This window comes from Dermochelys coriacea, chromosome 6, assembly GCF_009764565.3.
Source record: "Dermochelys coriacea isolate rDerCor1 chromosome 6, rDerCor1.pri.v4, whole genome shotgun sequence".
Lineage (NCBI taxonomy): Eukaryota > Metazoa > Chordata > Testudines > Dermochelyidae > Dermochelys > Dermochelys coriacea.
Genome location: NC_050073.1, coordinates 111,426,091 through 111,452,604, shown reverse-complemented (window position 1 = coordinate 111,452,604; position 26,514 = coordinate 111,426,091). Strand labels below are relative to the sequence as shown.

Here is a 26,514-nt window from a genome sequence, read left to right as displayed (position 1 = left end):
ATGTGTCAGCAGGAGACCATTATCCTGTTACAACATTCTATCCCATTGACCTTATTTCTCGGTTACTGTAATGTAATGTTAAACCTACGTTTATCTGCTCAGTGGGAAAGGCTCCAATTCCCACTCTAGTAGTGTATGCCTTCACCACACCATATACTTCACCAATGTTCTGAGGAGGAACACCAAGTCCAGTGCATACACCACCCACAGTACAGTTTGATGATGTCACAAATGGGTACGTGCCTGCCAAAAAACAAAACAAAACAGCACAACCTTGTTTCCATGGTGATGGAAAACAAAGGCTACCTTTCCTTGTATTAATCTAAGATGGGCTTACATTTGTAACTTCACATGGTTACCACCGGTAGCTAAATTAGATTGACACTCTAGGAGAAGCTCTCACCACACCAATCAAGGAGGAGGGAGAAGTGCTGTTTACCCCAAGGTGAGGAGGGGTAGCAATTTAGCAGAGAAAGCTGAGCTCTGTTCCCCTAACACTCCCACTTGGTGATCAGAGTAGCTTCAGTTGTATAATTTTTTTCTCTAAAGTTTCATTAGAAATTTAAAGGTGACTTTGTTCAAATTAAGATAACTTTACTGACTGATGCTTCCATGTGATATAAGGCGGCTTTCAGAGTGCCCAAAATGTTAACTCTTCCAAATTAAGAAAACCACAGTTCTTTCACAGTGAAATTTATCCCAATGCAGAAGGCCCACACAAGGTCATATGCATACATCTCTTGCATCCCATTTAAGACTGGCTGTCAGGATAACATTCAAAGTCAGGCCTAGGGGCTGTAATGTGGAATTGCTGGGGAAACAGCTGCATGTGTCTATATCAGCCCCCTCAGTCTGGCCTGTAAGGCCACAAAAGAGCAGGGACTGCATAGTCACATTCATGTGGATCAGACAGTCCTATACAACTGTCAGAGGGCTTCAGCTTCTTTCCCAGTCTACAGGATGCTATTCAGCTGCCTTACACCTTGGCCCTAGAATGGAGCATGGATTTCACCTCCCTGCTGTTCTGCACTTCAACCTCATGGAGCCCAAGTACTCAGAGGCTTTATGTAGATGCAATGGATATCAATCTTAGAACATAACAGGTGCACAGAGTAGTGTACAGGCTGCCTGCACTGGGATGAATTTCATTCCCAATGAACATGAATTACTCTCAATAGCATTTTAGTGAGACCTCTGTGTGTGTGTATGTATGCATGCACACACACAAAACTGCCATTGACTGAAATGGAGGCCAGGATTTCACCTCTAGCCTCTTAAGGCAAATTCTGTTACTGGTGCACTGCCTGAATGACAATGCTATACACCTGGCAGATCAGCATAGGTCAAGGGAAGGATAATTTTTTGTTGCTGTCTGACCATTGGCTGATCACCCCCAATCCTCTCTACACTGGGGTACCAGAAACCCCTCACAGAGTACAATTCCACAGTACAAGGACAGTAGTAACCCCTGTGCAAGCTTGAAGAGGAGGGAAGGTTTGCCCCATGCATGGTATGTATCCTCCTCATTGCATGCAGATCTCTGTGCACCAACAGGGCAGAATATCTCACTTGGAATCTTCTAGTTTCAGCCATAGAGCACAAAACATAAAAGATGAAAAGAGGACATGGCCATCTGCAGTCCACACATACAATATTACTACATTAAACACAGACTTACGATTCTGCCATCTAATGGATTGCTAAGTATATAGAGCTATAACAGTACCTGACCTATGAAGAAAGGTTAAAAAAAAAAACTGGGCATGTTTAGTCTTGAGAAAAGACAACTAAAGAGGGGACCTGATAACAGTCTTCGAATATATTAAGGGCTATTATAAAGAGGACAGTAATCAGTTGTTCTCCATGTCCACTGAAGGTAGGACAAGAAGCAATGGGCTTAATCTGCAGCGAAGGAGATTTAGGTTAGATATTAGGAAAAACTTTCTAATTCTAAGGGTATTTAGGCTTTGGAACAGTCTTCCATGGGAGGTTATGGAATCACCATCAAAGGAAGTTTTTAAGAAGATGTTCGACAGACCTGTCAGGGATGGTCTAGATTTATTTAGTCCTGCCTCAGTGCAGGGGTCTGTACTTCATGACCTCTTGAGGTCTTTCCAGCCCTACATTTCCATGATTCGATAGTCTGAAGACAAAACATCATTGCAGTCAGTTAGGCCAACCTGCAGCGCTGCCAGCTGTCACAGGTTTAATCATGCAGTCACCACACCAGATTAAAGGTTAGGTTTTGGAAGTATCATTATATATGGCTCCCTCATACATAGTATTTGACAGTTGTGAAGACTACTCTCTCCATTTGGCTCCTCAGCTGGACATGCATTTTGAAGGGATGATATCAGATACATTTCTTCCGGGTTTCTACACATCTTCCTGCTGAGAGGAATACCTTGACATTTCAGAATACCAGAGTAAGAAGCATGGGTGTTTTTTCCTGTGCTCAAGCATGAGACTTATAGGAGCCAGTTTTGTACCCGTTGCAAGTATCCAACTCAGATTTCATAGCCAGCAGAATGATATTCTCCAGGGAGTGCCCATTTCATGTTCCTCATTGCTAAAGCTTACTTTGTCACATTTCTACCAATAGAAATATAGGTGATACACATAAGTATACACATAAGTAGATCTCTCTTTGTTAGCTGTAGTGCACCAATCTTTTGTCCTCAGAAGTAGAGTCATAGGACTGGAAGGGACCTTGGAGGTCTTCTAGTTCAATCCCCTGCACTAAAGGTAAGACTAAGTATTATCTAGATCTCCCTGAAAAAGTGTTTTTCTAACCCGCTTTTAAAAACCTCCAATAACGGAGATTCCACAACTTCCCTAGGCAATTTATTCCAGTGCTAACTACCCTAAGTTTTTCCTAATGTCCAACCTAAACCTCCCTTACTGCAGTTTAATCCCGTTGCTTCTTGTCCTGTCCTCAGAGGTTAACGAGAACAATTTTTCTCCCTCCTCCTTCTAACACCCTTTTATGTATTTGAAAACTGTTATGTCCCTGCTCCATCTTCTCTTCTCCTGACTAAACAAACCCATTTTTTTCATATTTCCTCATAGACCCATTTTCTAGATCTTTAATTATTTTTATTACTCTCCTCTGGACTGTCTCCAATTCGTCCATGACTTTCCTGAAATATGGTGCCCAGAACTGAACACATTACTCCAGTTGAGACCTTATCAGCATGGAGTAGAGCAGAAGAATCACTTCTAGTGTCTTGCTTGCCCTCCTGCTAATACATCCTAGAATGATGTTTGCTATTTTTGTAACAGCGTTGCACTGTTGACTCATATTTAGTTTACGATACACTGTAACCCCCAGATCCGTTTCCACAACACTCCTTCTAGACAGTAATTTCCCATTTTGTATGTGTACAACTGATTGTTCCTTCTTTAGTGGAGTACTTTGTATTTGTCATTATTGAATTTTATCCTCTTTACTTCGGACCATTTTTCCAGTTTGTCCAGACCATTTTGAATTGTAATCCTATCCTCCAAAGCACTTGCAACCCCTCCCAGCTTGGTATCATCCACAAACTTTAAAAGCGTACTCTCTATGCTATTATCTATATCATTGATGAAGACATTGAACAGAACTGGACCCAAGACTGATCCCTGCGGGACTCCACCTGATATGCTCTTCCAGCTTGACTGTGAAGCACTGATGATTACTATCTGGGAAGGATTTTCCAACCAGTTACGCACCCACCTTATAGTAGCTCCACCTAGGCTGTATTTCCCTAGATTGTTTATGAGAAAGTCACGTAAGACAGTATCAAAAGCCTTACTAAAGTCAAGATATACCATATCTACCACTTCCCCCTATCCACCAGGCTAGTATACATACATTGAACCTGATAAAGCTTTCACTTCGGTTGGATTTAGGATAACAGAATTTGGTGTAAGGGCCCACAGAGGCAAAGCCCTTCCGTTAGCATATCTTGTAAAATCATCAGCCACTGCATTTGTGCACTGCTGCTATTTGCCTGAACAGTAATGTTTAGTTCAGAATTATGAAAAGTGAAATAATGTTCTGGCCATTCTCCAAATAATCCCCAAATGATATAATAAAAGGATTTTTTTCTGATTTCCTACTGTTAGCAAAGACAAATGAAAACAAGCCATCTCTCAGGAGTTAAATGTACTTTACAGGGTAACTTACCAAAGTCAATGTCAAGTAGTGCTGCATTGGCACCTTCAATAAGAATTTTCTTTGGGGAGCCGTGAAGAGCTTCATACATAAAATAAACACCATCTCGGACCATTGGTCTTATTTTTTCAGCATATCCCTGAAAGTTTCAATATAAGTGTACATTTCACCAAACAATGCTACCAGAATGGCTGGAGCAATGAACAATATGGTCAGCTGTGAAAATTCACAAATGACTCTAAAATGCCAACCTCAAAACTACATTTTACCTGGAAAACAAAACAATTCATTATCATGCCATAAAAAAACTGTGCCTAATCACTCACAGACACAAAAAAAGACGATTACTGTTAGAATGTTGTATACCATTTCTATATTGCGTAGCAGCAATGATGTACAGCTACATCTTATTTTAAATAGAACATAATCTAACCATACTAATATATGGATGAGACAGAGATGCTCTGTTCAACAACTAATTGCTAAAAATAGTTCTGCAATAGGCCTGGAAGTCTCTTAGATAGCCTAGAATTAAGTCATGGGCAGAAGGATAAGAAAAGTGACCGCAAGTCTGTATTGCCCAGATCTCTTTAGTAAAGCATGATCATTTTATCTTGATACACATTACATTAGAATAATAACTATGTTTTAAACATCTCTTTTTATTAGGACTTATTTTTAATATTCCTTATCTGAGAGCATTCTATTATAAAATATATTTTTGACTGTGATTCATCAGTTGTATGATGATGTATGTATGTATGTATGTATGTATGTATGTATTTCCTCAATATGCTTTAATTTCTTATATAATTTTTGTAGTTTTACAGTTTTTATAAGAAATAATTCAGAGACATTTTCAGCTGGATTTAGATTTTAACGTTTTTCTACCTTGGTTCTTTTTACATCTTTATATATAATCACAGTGTTCCTTTCTGGCCTTAGACTCTATGACTATATGAATCTTCCCCAATATTAAATCTTTACCTTTAGTTTTTTCAGTTGCCCTTCTGTGTCTATTTCCAAAGTGGGAAACATTGACTTGTATTGATGTGCCAGATTCTTGAACCTGCAAAATATCAAAAACTTGTATATGCAGAAGTTGCAGTAGTTTCTGTTTTAAAAATCTTTGGCAACAATTCAGTTTGTATCATAAAATAAGTATAGTAAAGGTTCTCCAGTGAAAATACATATGACTCACATATGAGTATAAACAACGTTTATCCATGCCCTGGTCATTTAAAGTGACTGGAAGCTGTGCACACACACAATAAATATTTACTCTTATTTTTTTTTATTTAAAGGATTTGCACACAAACTCATACACACTAGTTTAAAAATGTCCCCTTATAAAGCCAACTTGTCATCCAAAACGTACCATTCCTTGATGGACTATTTTAGAATTATTAATAATTGTACCTTGAAGAAAATTCATCAAAGTCTGAAAGGAGGTCACAAATACGAAGGCCTGTTCGTGCAGCTTTGGAAGAATAGGTTGGTCCAATTCCTTTTTTTGTTGTACCAATACTAATTAAATAAAGAAAAAAAAGTGTGTCTAAAGGTGTGTATAAAAATATATTTTATGCTACTGAATTTTATCAAAACTTTTCATTATACTACATATTAGGGAACTGTTCCAAAATGGAGATGAATATTTTATGAATAAAGCTCTAACTTTTTATTATTACAGATATTGAAGTTTTCCTGCTTCAGTATACACGCATAATAATTGCTACTATGCGCGGTGTGCCGAAAAGGCCTCAATCCTTGGGTCTGGCTCAACTCAGCTAAGAACCCCCAGGGCGGGAGGGGTGTGATTGTGTAATAAAGGTTTTGATATATAATCACTTTTTTCCCTCTTGTGCTTGACGCTGTACTTCTTGAAGTCCATCAACTGCCTGGTGAAAGTCAAACACTGCACAGCAAAGGAAAATCACAGGAACAAGATGAGATACCAAAGGAGAAAAAAACATTTTAAAAACAAAACACACTGGTATCTACAATTTAAATGCTAAATCCAAAAGCCTTTGCGATTGTTGAATGTGCACTGTTCTCACATGAAGTATTACAGAATATTATGAAAACAATATACAGAACTACACATTAGGAACTATAAATTCTATTAATATCTTACTGGTAAAGTTTATTCATTCTCTATAGCATGGGAAGAAACAATATTAGATACAAATACATGATTCCTTTTCAAGGTAAAATAGTAGGTTTTGAATGCATATGTTGGGCCTATCATTTGCCTTTCTTATCAGTCCTTTCTATGCTTTAATCTTCACTTTGATAAATACTTACCAATGTGTGCTCTATCTGATATGATGAGTCTTTTCTCCCAATCCTTTAAACCTGTCAGAAGATATACATTAAAGACTTAAGATATATATTCCACTGAGGTTGTCAGACTTGGGCATTTACTTTTAGTTTTACTGTATCTTTCCTCTAATTCTCTTTCGTGTTAAATGTATTGCAAATCCAGATGTACAGTTTACTTTAAATGGAGTAGAAGTCACCTTGGTTAACACATAGCTGGCTATGTTACCATTTTCTATTAATCAATCAACTGTTTTCAACTGGACAATACTTTCTGATTTTGGTATGGATAAAGGTATCAGGTATTCTTCATAATCCCATTATAAATGTATAAATTTATGTTATAAATTAAGTCAAAAGCTATTGACTGTGTTGCTAATGATGATACTTTAATTTTTTTTTCCAAAGTGCTGCCTGTCTATGAAAAAAAGCTTTAACTAAATATTTAAAATTGTACCCACAATTTGTTCCCACCAAAGCACAGAATTTGCAGTTACAAACATTTCTGCACAGAAGCTGGGACACAGAAATCCTGGGCCTATTGAAGTCAAAGGGATTTTTGCCACTGACTTCAGTGGAACCAGGATTTCACCTTATCTTTTGTTGCAGTAAATAACTGCCCCCATAAAATTCAGAGACTGTTCTTTAAAACTTGTCCATAAGACACTTACACACTGTATTTGGTCAGGACTTCTCTCTAAATTATTTTAAATTGGAAAATTGCTATACAGACTATTTATGGCAAGTGGTCAAAATCTGGGTCTGAAATGTACTTTGATTTACCTACCATTATAAAAAAATTATTTACAAGATTAGTTGACACAAACCTTTCGTTTCATTTTTTTCAGCTTCTTCAAACAAGCCTGGTAAATGTATAACCACCCCATTACCTTTGGGAAAACACAAAAGATTTATTTTAAAAAGCAGAAGATAGAATATCCATCCTTCAAAATGACTCATGTAAACATCATATTTTGTACTGAAAAAAATCTCATTAAAACTTCCCTAGTACTGAAGATTACCCTGTGCTCTTCATTAATTGGTTTTAGGAACCATTGGAGCCAAATTCACATTTGGTATAAACAGATGCTAAGTCCACTAAAGTCAATAGAATTGTACCTGCTTACATCAGATCTGAATTTGGGGTCTGATTCAAAGCCAATTGAAGTCAATGGAGTCTTTTAATTGAAATGGCTTTTGGACCTCAATTCCACGTTGGTGTAAGCTCAAAGAAGTCAGTGGACTTACACCAGGGACATATATGGCTGATATTACTTAAGTCTTCATCTATCAAATGCATTTGGGAATGGGCGACAGGGGATGGATCACTTGATGATTACCTGTTCTGTTCATTCCCTTTGGGGCACCTGGCATTGGCCACTGTTGGAAGACAGGATACTGGCCTAAACAGACCTTTGGTCTGACCCAATATGGCCGCTCTTATGTTCTTATATCATTACACTGAGCTCAAAATAGCTACTGTGATACATGAGCAATGTTTTTTTTCCTTTAAAGCTGGAAATTAAGTTCCACAAACAATACAGTGTGTACTGGAGATGAGGAAGGATTAGAGACATCATGGGCTGGAAACAGCTGCTATTTGCTTCTTCCTGGAAGCACCAGAAATATATGCAGTACCTGCTTCTCTGCATAAATCTAGATTGGTTATTAATTATTTTCCATACTAACTGGAAATAGAACCAACCATATTTTTCACCAGAAAAACAGAAGTTTTAGTTGATATATTTTAGTATTGAAACTAGAAATAGGCTGGAACCAGTACCACAAATCTGAGCGTCTCCAAAATTTGGAGAGGGAAAAGATTTAAAATATGGGATTGGATCTAAGGGCTGTGCTGCTGTAGCATTTCAAGTGCAGACACTACCTTTGTCAACAGGAGGGATTCTCCCATTAGCCTAGGTAATCCACCTCCATGAGAAGCGGTCGCTAGGTCAATGGCAGAATTCTTCTGTTGACTTGATGTCTACATCGGGGGTTAGGTTGACTTAACTATGTCGTTCAGGGGGGTGGATTTTTTACATCCCTGAGTGACGTAGCTACGCTGATGTAAGTTCCCGGTGTAGACCAAACCTAAGTAATCTGACTCAGGCCAACCTTTAGAGTACTTATAACAGTATGTTAGTGTTGCTTTTATGAGTTTGGTGTAATGCTAAAGGAAAATTGCAGCTATTTTGATTAGTACAACATTTTAAAATCTCAGAGTAAGGTATACTTCATATAAGGAGTGTACTGTGACATCTACTCTTTCTAAAAGCTTTAATTACATTTGTCAAGTCTTACATATTCCCTGTAATATCTATGTTGCTGACAAGTGGTATAATTAGGGACAATAAGCAAGATACAAACTATCCAAAACTTTGTTTATTTCCTAGGACCAAATAGTCAAACTCAGATGCATAAATTGTGCCAAGAAAACCCAGGCTGTTCATGTAAAACAACCAATTTGCAAACAATTACAGAGTTACCACTTGGGTTGGCTCAAGCACTAACTTCTTTTAAAATCTGACCATTGGCCTCTATTTTTTTTTAAATGGCCCATTAGTTTAGTTCAGCTATAGTAAATATCCTGTTGAAAAATTATTCATGCAATGCAGTTCATGCTAGTGATGGTCAGTATGTAGGAAATGGGGCTAGATACATTCTTAGAAATCCAGCTTCTGGTTTGCATTCCAGCTACCATGTTCGACAAACCCAATGAATGCAATCAGTGTTGCAATGACACTTGTAACCCAAAAATCATAACGCTGCGATGTGACATCAACCCAGAAGAGCACACATTTCAAGAAGTATGGATGGCAAAAGACTGCCTGGAAGATATTCTGCCAAGTAAAGCACTGAATCTTGGGACCTATTTCTGAAATTTGGGGAAAGAGGAGAGGCTAGAGAAAAGTGAAAGGATCAGTTAGTGTATGAAGAGGTGTTTGCATCTGCTAATGTATATCAGGCAAATGTATATGCATATGCAATTTTGTACATGCACATTTGGAAGACAAGAGTTGAACTCCCAAATATCATAAAAAAAAGCAAGGATACAGAAAGGAAGATTTATATTTTCACAGTTTCTCTAATAATGGATATTAAAATAACATTGAATAAGAAATAACGGTGTGAAATGTGGCAAATAATCTTACAGCTTGTAGTAATAAAAATAAAACAGCTGAAACCAAAAGAATCCTTACTCACAACCTTTCAAGTTTTTGTTTATTAGTTGTATAAAACCCTGATTATGATTGCCTTCCATGCAACATTAACTTTTGAACAGGACAAGATGTTTATCTTACCAATGAAAGAAATTGCCTTTGGATTAATTATGCCACTAGGAAAGAGGTGAAAATCATATTCCTTCCCATCAACAACGACAGTGTGGCCTGCATTATTCCCACCCTGCAAAAGAAAGACACAAACTGATGATTAAGGACATTATTATGTCTCTCTACTATTGCAGCTAAAGATTTGGCAGTTTGATCTTTATTATTTCTGCATCCATGTCTTGGTCAGGTCCCCATGTTTTCCACCTTATTTTAGTTTTTGAGTTTTTCCCAGCTTTCTCAAGAACTATAGTCTGATTGGTTTCAGAGTAGCAGCCGTGTTAGTCTGTATCCGCAAAAAGAACAGGAGTACTTTTGTCACCTTAGAGACTAACAAATTTATTAGAGCATAAGTTTTCGTGTGCTACAGCCCACTTCATCAGATGCATAGAATGGAACATATAGTAAGAAGATATATATATAGATATATATAGATATACACACATACAGAGAAGGTGGAAGTTGCCATACAAACTGAAAGAGGCTAATTAATTAAGATGAGCTATTATCAGCAGGAGAAAAAAAAACTTTTGTAGTGATAATCAAGATGGCCTATTTAGACAGTTGACAAGAAGGTGTGAGATAAGTATCCTCACACCTTCTTGTCAACAGTCTAATTGGGCCATCCTGATTAGCACTACAAAAGTTTTTCTCTCCTGCTGATAATAGCTTATCTTAATTAATTACAGGTTTCAAAGTAGCAGCCATGTTAGTCTGTATCCACAAAAAGAAAAGGAGTACTTGTGGCACCTTAGAGACTAACAAATTTATTTGAGCATAAGCTTTAGTGAGCTACAGCTCACTTCCTCAGATGCATTCAGTGGAAAATACAGTGGGGAGATTTATATACATAGTGAACATGAAACAATGGGTGTTACCATACACACTGTAAGGAGAGTGATCACTTAAGGTGAGCTATTATCCGCAGGAGAGCGGGGCGGGGAGGGTGAACCTTTTGTAGTGATAATCAAGGTGGGCCATTACCAGCAGTTGACAAGAACGTCTGAGGAACAGTTGGGGGTGGGGAGGGAAAATAAACATGGGGAAATAGTTTTACTTTGTGTAATCCACTCCCAGTCTTTATTCAAGCCTAAATTAATTGTATCCAGTTTGCAAATTAATTCCAATTCAGCAGTCTCTCATTGGAGTCTGTTTTTGAAGTTTTTTTGTTGAAGAATTGCAACTTTTAGGTCTGTAATCGAGTAACCAAAGAGATTGAAGTGTTCTCCGACTGGTTTTTGAATGTTATAATTCTTGACGTCTGATTTGTGTCCATTTATTCTTTTACGTAGAGACTGTCCAGTTTGACCAATGTACATGGCAGAGGGGCAGTGCTGGCACATGATGGCATATATCACATTGGTAGCTGCGCAAGTGAATGAGCCTCTGATAGTGTGGCTGATGTGATCAGGCCCTATGATGGTGTCCCCTGAATAGATATGTGGACACAGTTGGCAACAGGCTTTGTTGCAAGGATAGGTTCCTGGGTTAGTGGTTCTGGTGTGCGGTTGCTGGTGAGTATTTGCTTCAGGTTGGGGGGCTGTCTGTAAGCAAGGACTGGCCTGTCTCCCAAGATCTGTGAGAGTGATGGGTCATCCTTCAGGATAGGTTGTAGATCCTTGATGATGCGTTGGAGAGGTTTTAGTTGGGGACTGAAGGTGATGGCTAGCGGCGTTCTGTTATTTTCTTTGTTGGGCCTGTCCTGTAGTAGGTGACTTCTGGGTACCCTTCTGGCTCTGTCAATCTGTTTCTTCACTTCAGCAGGTGGGTATTGTAGTTGTAAGAATGTTTGATAGAGATCTTGTAGGTGATAAACTCCTCAAATCTAAGTCAGGCACCTAGAACAGGATATCCGCAAAAAGAAAAGGAGTACTTGTGGCACCTTAGAGACTAACAAATTTATTAGAGCATAAGCTTTATGTACATTAGTATGTACATAATGTTACTGTTATGTTACTTGTTTTCATTTGTATGTTATGTGGAATTTCAATAAATTGGCTGCTCTATTTTGGAGTTTAGGCCTATCTGTGATATTGTATTCCTGTATCAAGCTTCATTGAAAAAGGCTGCTCTATTTAACTTTTCTACGTTCCTGTGCTGTTTTAAAATCATACCGTCTTTCTTCTAAATCATTAAAACCCTTTCCAACAATGTGGTCTAAATTTAGTGCAGCCTGAGATGCATGTCATATTCCAGGCTCAAAAACAGATTTTAGTGTACATTAAGGGGGGAAGTTGCACTAAGTGAGAATAAGTCTACACTATGGAGCCTATATCCGTAGAGCTATGCCAGGACAGCCCACTAAGATAGACGTAGTCCACACCAACAGGGCTCCAGTTTTTCTGATGGTACAGGAACTCCACCCCCTAAACAATGTTAGCTACATTGACAGAAGCCCTCTTCCATTATATCTGAGGCTGGTCTACACTAGGAAATTAGGTTGGGATAGCTATGTTTCTCAGGGGTGAGAGTTAAACTTACCTAACCCCCCGGTGTAGACAGAGCTACGTCAATGGGAGAACCTCTCCCATCAGTGTAGGCAGCATCTTCACTGAAGTGCTACTGCAGTGCAGTGCGTCACTGCAGTGTTTTAAGTGTAGACAAGCCCTCAATCAGAGGTGTGGTTTTTCATACCCCTGACCAATGGAGCTAGGCTGACATCACTTTTAAGTGTAGATAAGCCTAACTTTCTCATTTTAAACAAGGGGAATTCCTTGGGACTGCTGCATTCTACCAATTGCACAAGAGTCCCTGCATGGTGAGGCTTCCGTTAAAAGAATGCATACATTGATAAATAGATTTTTTTTTTACAATATATTACCAAACACCCATCCTTGTAGTGCCTAGGTTGCAAAGGACACAGTATAAGAAGTCTCTTGGGTTACCTCATAAAACTTGTTGCCTTCTTCAATACATCATTTTATTTAAAACTTTTCCAGTTTTAAAGATTTTGGAGTTTAGGCCTATCTGTGATATTGTATTCCCATGTCAAGCTTCAACCAGCTCTGCTATTTCCAGTTCAACAACATGCCTCACATTAGCTCTTCTCATCCTCCCAATACAGTTTTAAAATATTGACAAAGAAAGAAAGAAAGAAGGAAGGAAAAAGGAGAATGTGGGGGTGGGGGGATAGGAAAGCATGATGGAGGAGGAAAAAGAGAATGGCGGTGCATAAAAAGGCACGTGGCATGTGGGGAAAGGAGGTACACGCAGAGCTCCTGGTTTGGGGAAAAGAGGGAAATGGGGAAGTGGAGGAGGCATACAGAGCATGGGGAAATGTGGGTACATGGAGCCCCTGGCATGCAGGAATAATGGGGACCCTGGCATGGGTAGGACATATAGAGCCCCTGGCTGGCATGGAGGGAAAAAGGGATGCACACTGAGCCCCCAGCATGGGGGATATTAGCATGGAGGAATGTGGGGGAGGGAGAGATGGGGGGCACATAGAGAGCGCCTCAATTTCTGGGGAAAGAATGATGGGGGAGGGAGAGATGGGGGGCACACAGAGAGCCCCTGGCATGTGAGTGGATTGCAGGGAGTCTCTAAACAGAAGGGGATGGGAGGCCACACATAGGGAGCGTGTGGGATGGAACAGAAGGATGCTAGGAGCCCTGGTGCATGCAATGAGCTTGGCCTACAGAACCTATGAGGTGTGCAACCCCCTACTTTTATATATTTTTTTAAATTGTAAGATGTTGAAATCAGAACAAAATGTTTCAATCTTCTAAAGCCTAATGAGCTCATCATTAGTATGATAAATAAATACAAATACACACAGCTCGAGACCTGAGCAAAGCTTCTGACCTGTGAAAGAACATACAAAATATTTCTAAAGTTAATATCCTTAATTGCAGCTCTGTATTTCATACTTCATACGAGTAAGGTTAAATAACTCTTAGTTGTAAATAGAATCCCTCTTCCCCTGGAACAAAACCCCAAAACTGGGCTGCAGAAGATGGGAAGAAAGCAACATATTCAAAGTTGGTTACAGCCCATTCACTCAAAATCCTAAACAGGATAAGTAGACATCCTAATGAAAATGAGCAGAACACCAGAACCGAGGAATTAAAACCAGAACAGCATAAGATGTTTGCTCATCTTTAACCCGTCTCTTCTGCAGAAGTGTAATGATGTTCCTGGGGGGAGTAACATGACCTAAGGACATGAACATTGCTTTTCTGATATCTGTAAATAAGTCTGTAAATGGCTAGCCAGTCACACAACAAATGAAACAAAACAGATGTCACCTGATCTTAATTTTCAGCTGTTTTCTTCTAATGCTTATATTGGATAAATACATTTAGTAGATTTTATAGATGATACTGGAAATTAGGCTTGTTTTCTTAGGAAGCTTTGGTAACTTTAAACCTGACGTTCTTGTTCTGTATTTATAATCCAGGTGGTCCTGAAATGATCTCATTGGTACCCAAAGGAGAGGCATAAGTTTAAAATAGCTGTGTCACCATGTTGTTCTAAATCAAAAATGATCTGATCTGATATATATTTATTGCTGCTATGAAAATATGACTTAGAGTGGGTATCACCACAAGCACCAAAACTGCTAAAAGAATGAATTTTAAATTTTTATAGTGTGCCATTCTTTACACAAAGTTTAAATTCCTTTAGTGGCTAGCTATAGAAACAAGTGCTAAGAGAAGATGGCATCTCCTCCTTCATGGGTTTTAGTAGCAATGTAAGCCTACTGGGGTACATCAGCGAGGTGGCAGCAGTGGCGGATTAATGATTTTGCCGCCCCTAGGCCCTGAAATAATTGCCGCCCGCCCCCCCCCCCTGAGCTCCCGCCCCAGCTCACCTCTGCTCCGCCTCCTCTCCGAGCATGCCGCCAGGTCCTGCTTCTCCCTGCCAGTGCTTGTGTGCGAAACAGGTTTGCAAAGGAGGGGGGAATGCGGCACGCTCAGGAGAGGAGGCGGGGCCGGAGCAGGGATTTGGGAAAGAGGACCAATAGGGCCAGAGAGGGGGCAGGAAATGGGTGGAGTTGGGGCGGGGCCGGGGGCCGCGAACTGGCGCCAGGGAAAGCAGCCTCTGGCTGCTATTACAAATTTGCCGCCCTGCAATTTTGCCACCCTCGTCCTACGCCTTGTTGGCCTAGGGGTTAATACGCCGCTGGGTGGCTGTGCACTTCCTCTCTTCTCTTCGCTTGCGCAGCCTGTTATCAATTCATATGACAAGACTGATGAAGGCACCTATGTGGATTGGCATTTCCACATGAGCTAGCTCATCCTAGATCTCTTCACATAATTTCCCCTGGAATTGGTAGAGCTGGGCTGCTTCATTCCATTCTATATTGGAGATGAATTGCCAAAAGTGGGTGATGGAGGACCAGTCCGTCCCTGTTCTGGCCATAGTTTTCACAGGGCTCCTTCCACCAAACAAACGTGATGGGGTCATCAAAAATAGAGGAGAAGCCTGGAGGAAGGTGTCCCAGTTTGGCAATATTGGGCTCCGTCGTTGTACTAGGGTGAAGCCTATTGCAGTACCACTCCCATCAGGAGACTTTGGCCTGGTCAGTGGAGAAGAACTGGGAGCAGAGCAGGAACAGAGGCAGCACTGGTTGAAATTTTGGTAGTCTGCTAAAATGCTCTGGGAAAGGGATTGTTGGCCCAGGTATGCTGTTGCAGCACATGACTTTAGCACAGTGTTCTCATCCCACAACAAGGCAGCCTGCTTTCACAGTATCTGGTTCTTGTGTCATGCTGTGTCAGTTGGGCCCGTATCATGGCATTTTCATCAAGTAGCTGGGTGGTCTGCACTTACAGGGTCTGGTTCACAGACAAGAGCTGGACCACTTGTGTCTGCAATATGGGGAGTTCCTCCTGCAGGCTGTCACCCCATTCAGCTGGGTCTAGGGTCCCTTGGGACATGTTGGGAAGGGGGCAACTCCCTGCCTCACTGTCCAACAGGGACAGCCTTCTCCACAGGTTAGGATGGTCCAGGCAAGCCATCAGGATCCTGGGCAAAGGAAGGCAGGAGTTTAGGATTCTGGAACTGAAGTCAAGGGTCACAGCCAGTATCAATGTCAAGAGTCAAGCTGAGGGCAAAGCTAGAGTCAGAGTCAGGAGGTAAGCTGAGGGTCAGAAACAGAGTCAGGAATCAGGCTGAGAGTCAATACCAGGTCTCAGAGTCTGTGTTGGTAATTCCAGGGGTCAATCAGGAGTCAGAATCCAAGTCAGAGCCAAGGTCAATACCAGGAGATCAGGAACAGAGAAGCAGGGTAACTAGTAAAGGATCCATACTGTTACTTGGACACTTCTTGGGATGCTCCATGGGCTTATATAGGGACAAGGAGCCAATCAGGAATGGCTAAGACAATTGTCAATCAGACCCCTTGAGGTGTAACTTCCTGTGGCATCAAACATCTGTGGATTGTGGACTACAGGGAGTAGCCAGGTTATAGCTGTTGGCAGTGTGAGGATGCTGGGTTCAAGTCCTGCTAGTCTTTACACTTCCATCTGAATCCCAGTCTCTCCCCTAGATTTTCTTATTTGATAACCTTTCAACACCTCACTTGATAACATCTGATACATTTTATTTTAATATGCTATTCATAACCTCTTCTGTACAAAGGAGTTTGTAAACTGCTGGGTCACAACTGAGAAATAACAAGAGATTACGGGATTTACATTATCTGTTTAAAGTACAGCACTTTGCCTTCGTCACTAATATCACCCATGATTTTTATCTCTTTCTATCCATGCCTGACATTCCTTTAATTGTAAAGCTGAGACAATTCCTAATTGGAAAATAATCCAACTTGGATACAGGTGTATAATGATGCCACTATTTGATGCACAAGATTTGGTGCCACTATATGACCGTGGTTGCAACAATGATCTATATATATTAATAACATCACAAGGTGATTTCTCTACAGTTTTCCTATATATCCAGAGAACAACTAATAATAGATAGCACTTGCCCTGATGGTAGATTTTTGTAAGCCATAGATTTTTGCAAACTTTTCCCCACTGCTTATGGAACTGGGCTAACTCTTACAGCAGCCACCTCCACTAAACTGGAGTTCCATCTCTACTTCCCATTCCTAAAAGAATTTTGACATGATCTGTCAGGTTGTATTTTTCAGGAATCCTTTAAGAGTCCTTGTTTCCAGACATCCGGAAGCTAGAAATGTCATTGATCTCATAAGTCCACTGTTTGGCATGGATGGGATGGTGTGACAGGGCGTGCATGCCCCGCACTGGGACTGCAGGGGTTAATTCCTCTCTTTGGACTGAGGAGGCCATGCCCCCTCAGCCCTGCTGGGCATGCTCTGACTGGAGGCCAGGTATAAAGGGAGCAGCCCAGTTCATTTGAGACTGACTGCAGATGAGGAAGGAGGTTTGCTGCAGGTTCCTGTTGAAGGGCTGTTGACACTCCATGATGCAGAGGCCAGCTAGATGGTAGTTACCCACTAACTCCAGGTGCCATGGAAGGAGGAGAGACTGGGGAAACCATGAGACCACAAGCTGCAGAGAAGTGGGTAGGAAGTAACTCAGGGAGGCTTTGTGAGGAGGTGTTGGGAGACCTGGATGTATTTTGGCTGGATCCCTGCTGAGCTGGTGGTGGGCAACACTGCCACTGAGTTGGGACCTGATGGAGAGTGGGGGCCTGGATCCCCCTATCCTGGCTGCTGCCCACCCTGGGGTGGCAGCCTGCCCCACCAGCTCTGCTGACTTGGGCCCTGATTGTGAGGGCTGCTCTACTTACCTGGGCTGTGCAGCCCTGATTGTGAAGGCAGGTAGATTGGCTGTTTGACCACATTACTCTGGAACCCAGAGGGGTTGTGCAGATATGCCTGTGAGCCTATAACAACCTGTACCCCATCCCAAAAGGGAACAGGGCATGCATGACCTGTGACAGGGGAACAACAGCCTCAAATAGAGGATTGACTCTTTAATCTTATTACCTTATTGGACTAGTCACTATTGTTGAATCAATGTTATACCTCTTTCAGACTGAAATGAGGGAGGTGCATAAATGCTGTATAGCAATACTTTGCTACTCTAATCAGTCTGTTCCACAAAATCCATTACATTTACTGACTGTTAAGAGGACCACATGAAGGATTTATCAGCAATGTAGCCCTTCTTATAACAACTCATTTTCCTTCTCCATGAAAAATGTTGATGGAATTGTTTTGTCAACTTTTTTCTACAGGTTGTAAAAAACAAAGTTCATAAACATTTCAGTGGATCTGGCAAAATTGTTTGCTGAAATTTGAAAACATTAGAAAAGGTTGAGTTTTTGGCAACTGAAAATCAAAACCCTTTTTAGTTTTTCAAAGTAAAACCTAAAATCAGAAAATGACTGAGGAAACTTCTATTTTGACAATCTTTTTTGGTTGGGAAAAATGTCAAATGATTTGACAGCTCTAATTGCACATTCTGCATCACAGCTGGAGTTCATGAACATTTTCAGTATGAAAACACATACTACAAGAGTCTCTCAAACTTCTTCCCATCCAAGATGGTACAAAGCACACCCTCTCCCGTTCAAGATCTTGCAACATCCCTGTGGCAACTATGTATAAAAAGGAAAATTTTAGAAGTCTTGCGTATTGTTAGCTTCTTTTAAATTTAGCTCCTGAAAACAAGGAAGAGAGCCAGCATCATGTAACTATTCAGCTCACTGCATACCACAAAGATTCTCCATGAACAGCAGTTTGGTAACCATGGCATTAGAGAACTTCTGTCATTCTTAATATGATTGCAGAGCTGTGGTTCTTAACTAGGGGTAAATGTACCCTTGGGGGTGCACAGAAGTCTTCCAGAGGGTACTCAACTCATTTAGCTATTTGCCTAGTTTTACAACAGTCTATGTAAAAAAGCACTAGCTAAGTCACTATAAACTAAAATTTCATATGGACAATGACTGTTCATACTGCTCTATATACTGAAATGTAACTACCATATTTAGATTTGAATTATTTTATAATGTATGGTAAAAGAAAGCAATTTTTCAGTAATAGTGTGCTGTGACACTTTTGTATTATGTCATTTTTGTAATCCAGTAGTTTAAGTGAGCTGAAACTTAGGGGGTATTCAAGACAAATTGTACTCAAAGGGGTACAGTAGTCTGGAAAGTTTGAGAGCCACTGCTGCAGAGTATCCAAACTATTTAAAATGTTTTTACACAAGAAACCTACCCTTAGGTGCTGCATCTTGCAACGTGGTGAAGGCTAAAAATCAATGAACTTTATCATTTATGCCTGATACCCTATTAGTCAAAAGCCTGACATGCCCCAAAAAACTCACCTGCACTTTAAAGTTTTTTTTTTTTACTAAAGATCATACATTTTCAGCTAAACCCTTAATTTATTCCACCCTGTGTAGTTACTGCAGGGAGCCAAGATCAATGCACAGTATTTTATATTGTGGGTGCTACCATTCTTAGACAGAAAAAGCCAACATTAGCCCACTTTTCCACAGGCTACAAAGGGCTCCCAGAAAACAGGGTGACTAGGCAACAAAATGGCAGATGAAATGCAATATTTATAAATGCAAAGTAATGCACATTTGAAAACATAATCCCAACTATACATATAAAATGATGGGGTCTAAATTTGCTGTTACCACTCAAGAAAGATCTTGGAGTCCTTGTGGATAGTTCTCTGAAAACATCCACTCAATGTGCAGTGGCAGTCAAAAAAAACAAAATAGAATGTTGGGAATCATTAAGAAACAGATAAGACAGACAATAGCATATTGCCAAGATATAAATTTATGATATGCCCACATCTTTAATACTGTGTGCAGATGTGGTTGCCCCATCTTAAAAAATTGTACTAGAATTGGAAAAGGTTCAGAAAAGGTCAGCAAAAATGATTAGGGGTATGGAACAGTTGCCAGATGAGGAAAGATTAATCAGATGGGGACCTTTCAGCTTGCAAAAGAGACTACTAAGGGGGGATAAGATAGAGGTCTATAAAATCATGACTGGTGTGGAGAAAGTAAATAAGGAAGTGTTTACTCCTTCACATAACACAAGGACTAGGGGCCACCAAATGAAATTAATAGGCAGCAGGTTTAAAACAGTTTTTTCCACACAATGCACTGTCAATCTGTGGAACTTCTTGCCAGAGAATGTTGTGAAGGCCAAGACTACAACAAAGTTCAAAAAAGAACTAGATAAATTCATGGAGGATAGGTCCATCAATGACTAGTAGCCAGGATGGGTAAGATGGCATCCCTAGCCTCTGTTCACCAAAAGCTGGGAATGGGTGACAGGGGATGGATCACTTACCTGTTCCAGTCATTCCCTCTGGGGCACCTGGCATTGGCCACTGTTGGAAGACAGGATACTGGGCTAGATGACCTTTGGTCTGATCCAGTATGGCCATTCTTATTTCTGAATTTTGCTTTGAGTTAAAATTTGTGGGGCCAAATTTTCTGTTGCCCACCTCTAATACACAAATCCAGGTTTCTGAATGTGTATGTAATCCCACTTGTATGCTTACACAAAGCTAATTGTAGTTGGGGTCATTAAACTTATTTGCACATAAAATGCTATTTTTGAGCTTGTTTCTGTGGGTTTGCATATAAAAGATTTGCTCATATCTGGCAGGCATTTTAATTAATGGAGATTGAAAACATGCCTGTAGAATTGTCCATGATTATAGCTAGGTAACATACGTTCATCTTTATAGAAGTACAAGTAATTGCTGAACTAGAAGATACTAGCAAGGATTTATTTTGCTGTATTCTGTGAACTACAGGGATTAAATCCTGGCCCTATTAACTTCATTGGAAGTTTGTTACTAACTTCAATTGGATCAGGATTTATCCTAAAATTTCATTTTTTTTAAAGCTAAAGTTTTGAGCTCTGTTTGCTGTAAAACTGAGGAAATTACAGGGCAGATACCTTAAGTATGCATTTTAAAAAAAAAAAAACTCACCTGAAACAATGTGACCAAAAAAGTTTGGGAATCCGCCATTCCTTCAAAATTTAATATTGCAAACACAGCCAGAATTGCAGAATCCAGCTGGCCAATGCACAATCAGATTTTTCTACCCGGGTGACTGTAGACTTCCCACATGGATATGGGGAAGAAGATCCTAGATGTTCTCCAGCTGACCTCCAGAGTTCCTGACTATCCCTGCTTTCCACTTTTAATTTAGTCCTTGTGACTTCTGCTTTATTTCCCTGGCTGAGACCTGTGAGAATCTGGATTGTCTCAGATTTTGCATTAATAAATCCACATACTAAAAATTCCAGTTGGAATCCACATTAATTTTTTTAAATTATTTTAAAGGGGATCCTGAAAAAAGTTTGGCCCCAAATTTAAATTCTCTTAAAAGGAAAATACTTTACAAACCTTAGACCAGAAAATATGTTCCCATGACTTAAAGATTTGATTCCAGCAGAAACAACTGGTTTAAAAGAAATAAACATTCCTCTGCAGTCAGGGAAGTAAGCAGCTTTTTTCTATTGGGAGGGGGTTAAAGTTAAACAACAATAATATACAACAAGCTGACTATCACTTTAATGAGCATTTTGTGCCATAACTTATCTCTGTTTATTACAAATAAACACATTTAATGAACTTCTGTTCCAAATTCAGTATTTGCTTTATTTACTAATGCAATCCTGAACAATCCAAGTCCCAATTGTCTATACCCAGAGCCTGAAAATCAAACATTGCTATACTGAGAACTTGGGCTCTGACTCTGCAAACACTTAAACGTGTATAATTTTACTGCCATAACTCATGAGAATTCAGAGGGAATTGCTTAAGTTAAACACATGCTTATATGTTCACAAAACTGTCTCCTTGAATGTGAAACTGACTATAAACAAGTGAAAGACTACTTTGATTTTCATTCTCAATGAGGAGACATGCAAATAGTAAAGAAACAAGATGGTCAAAATTAAACATTTTTAAAATTCTTTCCATTTTAATAATCTATACTGTTACTAGTAACACAAGCTCCAATGATTTATTCACAATATGGTTAAGTTGACAGAATTTTTTAAAATGTTGTCCTCTAAATAGCAAATTTATAATCCAGATTAGCACTTCAAATATCTTATTTGGAAAAAGACCACTTTTAAATTAAAACCTTAAGATGTCTACTTCTACATTTTGCCACTCAAATATAAAAAATTGCTATTCTAATTTTATTTTTCCCTTCAAAATGATTAAAGTCTTCCCTCAACCACCACCCATTAAGACCCAAATCCTCCAGCCACATATACACTGTGCTTAACTTTATTACCATCTGCGGTGGTACTACTGATGGTAGTAAAATTAAGCACATGCTTATAAATTTGCAGGATTAGGGCCTAAATAAAGTGTGTCCGGATCCAGTTTTAACCTTTGCAAGCCAATTCCCTGCCCCAGTCTCCTAAAGTGTTTCTAAAACCAGGGTATATACTGCTGCCTATGAAAGTTGACACAGAAAATTGTGGAGGAACCTTAAGTATAGGCATATGAATGCACATTCATTAGTCTCCATTTGTAGAGAAAACCTGCCAAGGGGATTCAAGATCCATGCCAACTGAAAATACTTTACCCATATTCTTAATATTTAACTTGTGTCAAAGTTTATTTACTTAACATATTTAATTAGGAAATGTCCTTGGGGTTCTCAGTTTCAAGGATATCAATACTTTTCACTGCTTGCCCTTGTGCATTTTAAAACAAACAGTTCATATAACCAGTTAACTGAGCTAAACTTGTATGAATACAATTAGAATAAAATTTATAGAAATGGTTATAACAGTTAATAGATAAGAGACAAGATGGGTGAGGTACTAGCTCTTATTGAGCCAGAGACAAGCTTTCCATCTATACAGAGGTCTTCCTCAAATAAGCATTGTAACTATATTTGCATAAGCACTTTCATGATTCATGCTTTGACTATCTTTAAGTAATTAAAAGTATGTATATTGGATACAATATGTCCACATTCTTTAGCTTATACTAAAGAAGTCTGTTTTGAGCCTCTTAGAACTATATTTAGTATTCAGACCAAATCAGAAATAGATCTAAGGAAAGCAGTGTAATAAGTTCCATGACCACACAAAAATACTTCCTTTCTCTATTTTCACTATACATATTCTATTTCAAAATATTTTTAAAAGAAATTTCAAGCAATTCTGCAGGGAAGATCTGCTAATCCAAAACACGTGGTGGCAAAACTGAAGAAAACTAAGATTGATTAGTGACCAGTCTTTGAACTACTTAGTAATTTCTCCCTTACACAGTAACAAAACTGGAGTAGTATTAAGTGCAAGCGATCGACTGAGTGGAAACGGCTGCTAAACGGAAGATCTTGGGACTTGCTACATATAATCACAGAAATGTAAGGTCCTGCAGAACCCAGACAGATTAATTTCCGAAAGGGGCAAGCATCCATCGATCATGAGGACGTAGTGCAAGGAGGGGAGAGGGCAGGCCACCGGGAAACGCGAACTGCTCCGACCTCTGGTCACCTTAGGCAACCTTTTCTCCAAGAGGCAATCATCTGCCACCTGCCGCATGCATCGCGTCCCCAGCCAGCCGATGGGCCGCTATCAGACGGCAGCAGACGCCTTGCTCAGTCACGGCCCATGCCTGTCTGGACAGCGGGATCTTGTGTCTCTTATCATAAACGCTCAGCTATTTATATTTATAGTTCAGGACTTTTCCCCTTTCCGAGTGACATTTCAATCTGCAACCAGAGGAGGGGGGAAGGTTCCCAGCCCGGTCCTGGGGAAGAATCACGCCTCCTCCTCGAGCACAGAGGCAAGGGAGAGACAGTAAAACAGGGGACGAGAGCGTGGGGGAGAGGAGGAGAGAGAAACAATGCGAATGGCCTGAAAAGAAAAGAGGGGGGGGAGAGAGAGAGAGAGATGGCAGAGACAGAGAGAGATGGTAAAGGGAGACGGAGAGAGATGGCAGAAAGAGAGAGAGAAAGAGAAAGGTATCAGAGAGATAGACAAGGAGGACTCGCGGCACCTTAGAGACTAACAAATTTATTGGAGCATACGCTTTCGTGAGCTACAGCTCACTTCATCGGATCCGATGAAATAAGCTTTCGTGAGCTACAGCTCACTTCATCGGATGCATGAGCTGTAGCTCACGAAAGCTTATGCTCTAATAAATTTGTTAGTCTCTAAGGTGCCGCGAGTCCTCCTTTTCCTTTTTGCAAATACAGACTAACACGGCTGCTACTCTGAAACCAGAGATATAGACCTATCAGAGAGGGCCGAGAAAGAGAGAGGCAGAGACAAAGAGAAATAGCAGAGATAGAGGGAGATCAGAAATAGACAAATAAAGAGAAAGATACCAGAGATCAGACAGATAGATAGATTAGATTTAAAACAAACAAACACACACACACACACACAAAACCTGGAGCTAGAAAGAGAAAAGGGGGAACCCGCGAGAGAGCGGTAAGGGAGAAAGAGGAAAAGGGATCCGGGGAAAGGGGAGGAGAGAAGATGCCGGAGGGGTGAAAAGAACCGCACCAGAGCCCGAGACAAGCGAGGCGAAGAGAATAATAAATGATAACAAGGAGGAAAGGCACCAGGGTAACCACGCCAGGAGACAAGCAAGACGCCAAAGCGCTCAAGAGAGCCGCGGAGCCTGCCCCCTGCGAGCCACCTCGGCCCCCGCCGCCGCCTCCCTGCACCCACCTGGCACCTGCAGACGATATCCGCCTCGGTGGCCAGCAGGTCAACCACCTTCCCTTTGCCTTCGTCCCCCCACTGCGCCCCCAGCACCACGGTCACTCGGCTGCCGCCCGGCTCGCTGCGCGCCCGCTTGAGCCCGGCGCTGGGGTGCGCGGCGCGGCCGTTGGGCGCCCGGCTGGCGGCCATGGGGCCTGCCTGGCTCGCTCAGCGCCGCCCGCCCCGGAGCCCAGCTGGGTGCGCGCTCCCCCGCCGCGCCCGCCGCCTCTTTAGCCGGGCCCCGGGCCCCGAGCCCGCCCCGCGCGCTGACGCGCGAGCCGCCGGCCCAGGGCCAGGCCAGCCCGGAGCGCGGGAGGGGCGGGGGCGGGCAGAGCGGGGCACGCGGACTCTGAGAGCGGCCCCAGCCGGAGCGGACGCGCGCGCGCGCGCACACACACACACACACACACACGGGGGGGGGCTGTCACTGGACACACTATACCGACACACACATACTCCCTCTCCAGCCTGAGGCAGCAGGGGTTGCGTCACTGGATGGACACAAACACACGCTCCAGTCACAGGCACCAGGAGTTGTGTCACTGGACGCGCACACACTCCAGCCTGAGGCACCAGGGGTTGTGTCACTAGACACACACACGCACACACACTCCAGCCTGAGGCACCAGGGTTGTGTCACTGGACCCACACACACTCCAGCCTGAGGCACCGGGGTTGTGTCACTAGACACACACACACTCCAGCCTGAGGCACCGGGCTTGTGTCACTAGACACACACATACACACACTCCAGCCTGAGGCACCGGGGTTGTGTCACTGGACGGACATACTCTCCAGCCTGAGGCACTGGGGTTGTGTCACTAGACACACACACACACACTCCAGCCTGAGGCAGTGGGGTTGTGTCACTGAGGATAGGGGCATTATTTCAGGCAAATTCTGTCTGTGTGAGGAGGGGAGCAAGGGTGTGTCAGCATATATAACGTTATACGTGATTATATTATATCTTGAAAAGGCTGGAGTGGTGGTGGAGCAAAAAGTGGAGCATATGGACGTATTAAAAGTTGGGGGTGGGGGGGAATAAATGTCAGAAGGGCAACTGTTGCCTTTTCCCCATAGCAAGTGACAACCCTGACTGGGGACAGACAGACACTCCAACCTGTGGTAGATAGGGCCATAGATGCTGGAACTAGAGTTGTGGGGGGTGTTGTTGCACCCCCCTGGCTTGAAGAGGTTTCCATTACATACAAGGTTTACAGTTTGGTTTAATGGCTCTCAACACCCCTGCTATACAAATTGTTCCAGCACCCCTGAACTGAGCTGTGTCACTGGAGGTGTCACACATGCACATTAATACCTGAGACCTAAGGAACTGTGTCAGTGTACGTGTGTGTAGGTGGGGATGGAATGGACACAACGGTTTTTGGCTTGAGACACATGGGGCTGTGTCGCTGAGGGAAAGCTGGATGGAAGGTCACAGAACATGTTCCAGTCTCACGCACATGGTTCTCCATCATTGTGTGGATGTGTGTGACGCTCTGTACCTTGGGGAAACACCCAGCACCCCATGGTCATCTTTATACAATGATTGTGTGGTATCCAATTCAAAGTTTATCATGTTGGGTGTCTTCGGAAGGCTCACAATGCACTGAGCGTTGTTGTTATAGGGATGTTATAGTAATTGTTACAGTAATGTTATAGGTTTTAATTTCATGCATATAGTTATGAAGCTGAAAATGTATCCTCATGGCTTAAAATAAGCCTAGGGAAAAAAACTCTCCAAGAACAGAGATTCAGTTCATACCTCATCAGGGTAGGTATGAGACAAACCCAGCCTAGCCTCACAGGAACAAAGGACACTGGCCTAGGCAGCAACAATAGGATCTGTTCGAGTGAGTCATCCCCCTTCCTTTGGTCAGTATGGGACTGTGATGAGGTAATGCTCACCTGACTCTGAAGCGGGGGGCAAAGCCAAGAGGGAAGAAAGGACATGATAAAAGGGAGAGATGTTTGCCATGCTCCCGCTCTCTCTTCCACCTACATCTACAGACACCATACCAAGCAACTGAAGTGCTG

The 26,514-nt window shown here is 41.4% G+C and overlaps 1 protein-coding gene across 1 annotated transcript in view; it reads right to left on the bottom strand.

The window, feature by feature from the left end:
- The window catches only part of ADSS1 (adenylosuccinate synthase 1), a 39,524-nt gene extending 14,815 nt beyond the window's left edge, over window positions 1-24,709 (bottom strand). Inside the window, exons 1-9 of the mRNA XM_038404851.2 lie at window positions 24,445-24,709; window positions 9,781-9,883; window positions 7,306-7,368; window positions 6,464-6,514; window positions 6,008-6,074; window positions 5,579-5,686; window positions 5,147-5,228; window positions 4,172-4,298; window positions 89-243 (exon numbers count right to left, since the gene is read on the bottom strand). Coding sequence (XP_038260779.1) covers window positions 89-243; window positions 4,172-4,298; window positions 5,147-5,228; window positions 5,579-5,686; window positions 6,008-6,074; window positions 6,464-6,514; window positions 7,306-7,368; window positions 9,781-9,883; window positions 24,445-24,627 — 939 coding nt within the window. The 5' untranslated portion in view covers window positions 24,628-24,709. The remainder of the gene's footprint in view (window positions 1-88; window positions 244-4,171; window positions 4,299-5,146; window positions 5,229-5,578; window positions 5,687-6,007; window positions 6,075-6,463; window positions 6,515-7,305; window positions 7,369-9,780; window positions 9,884-24,444) is intronic.
- Window positions 24,710-26,514: the final 1,805 nt, after the last annotated feature.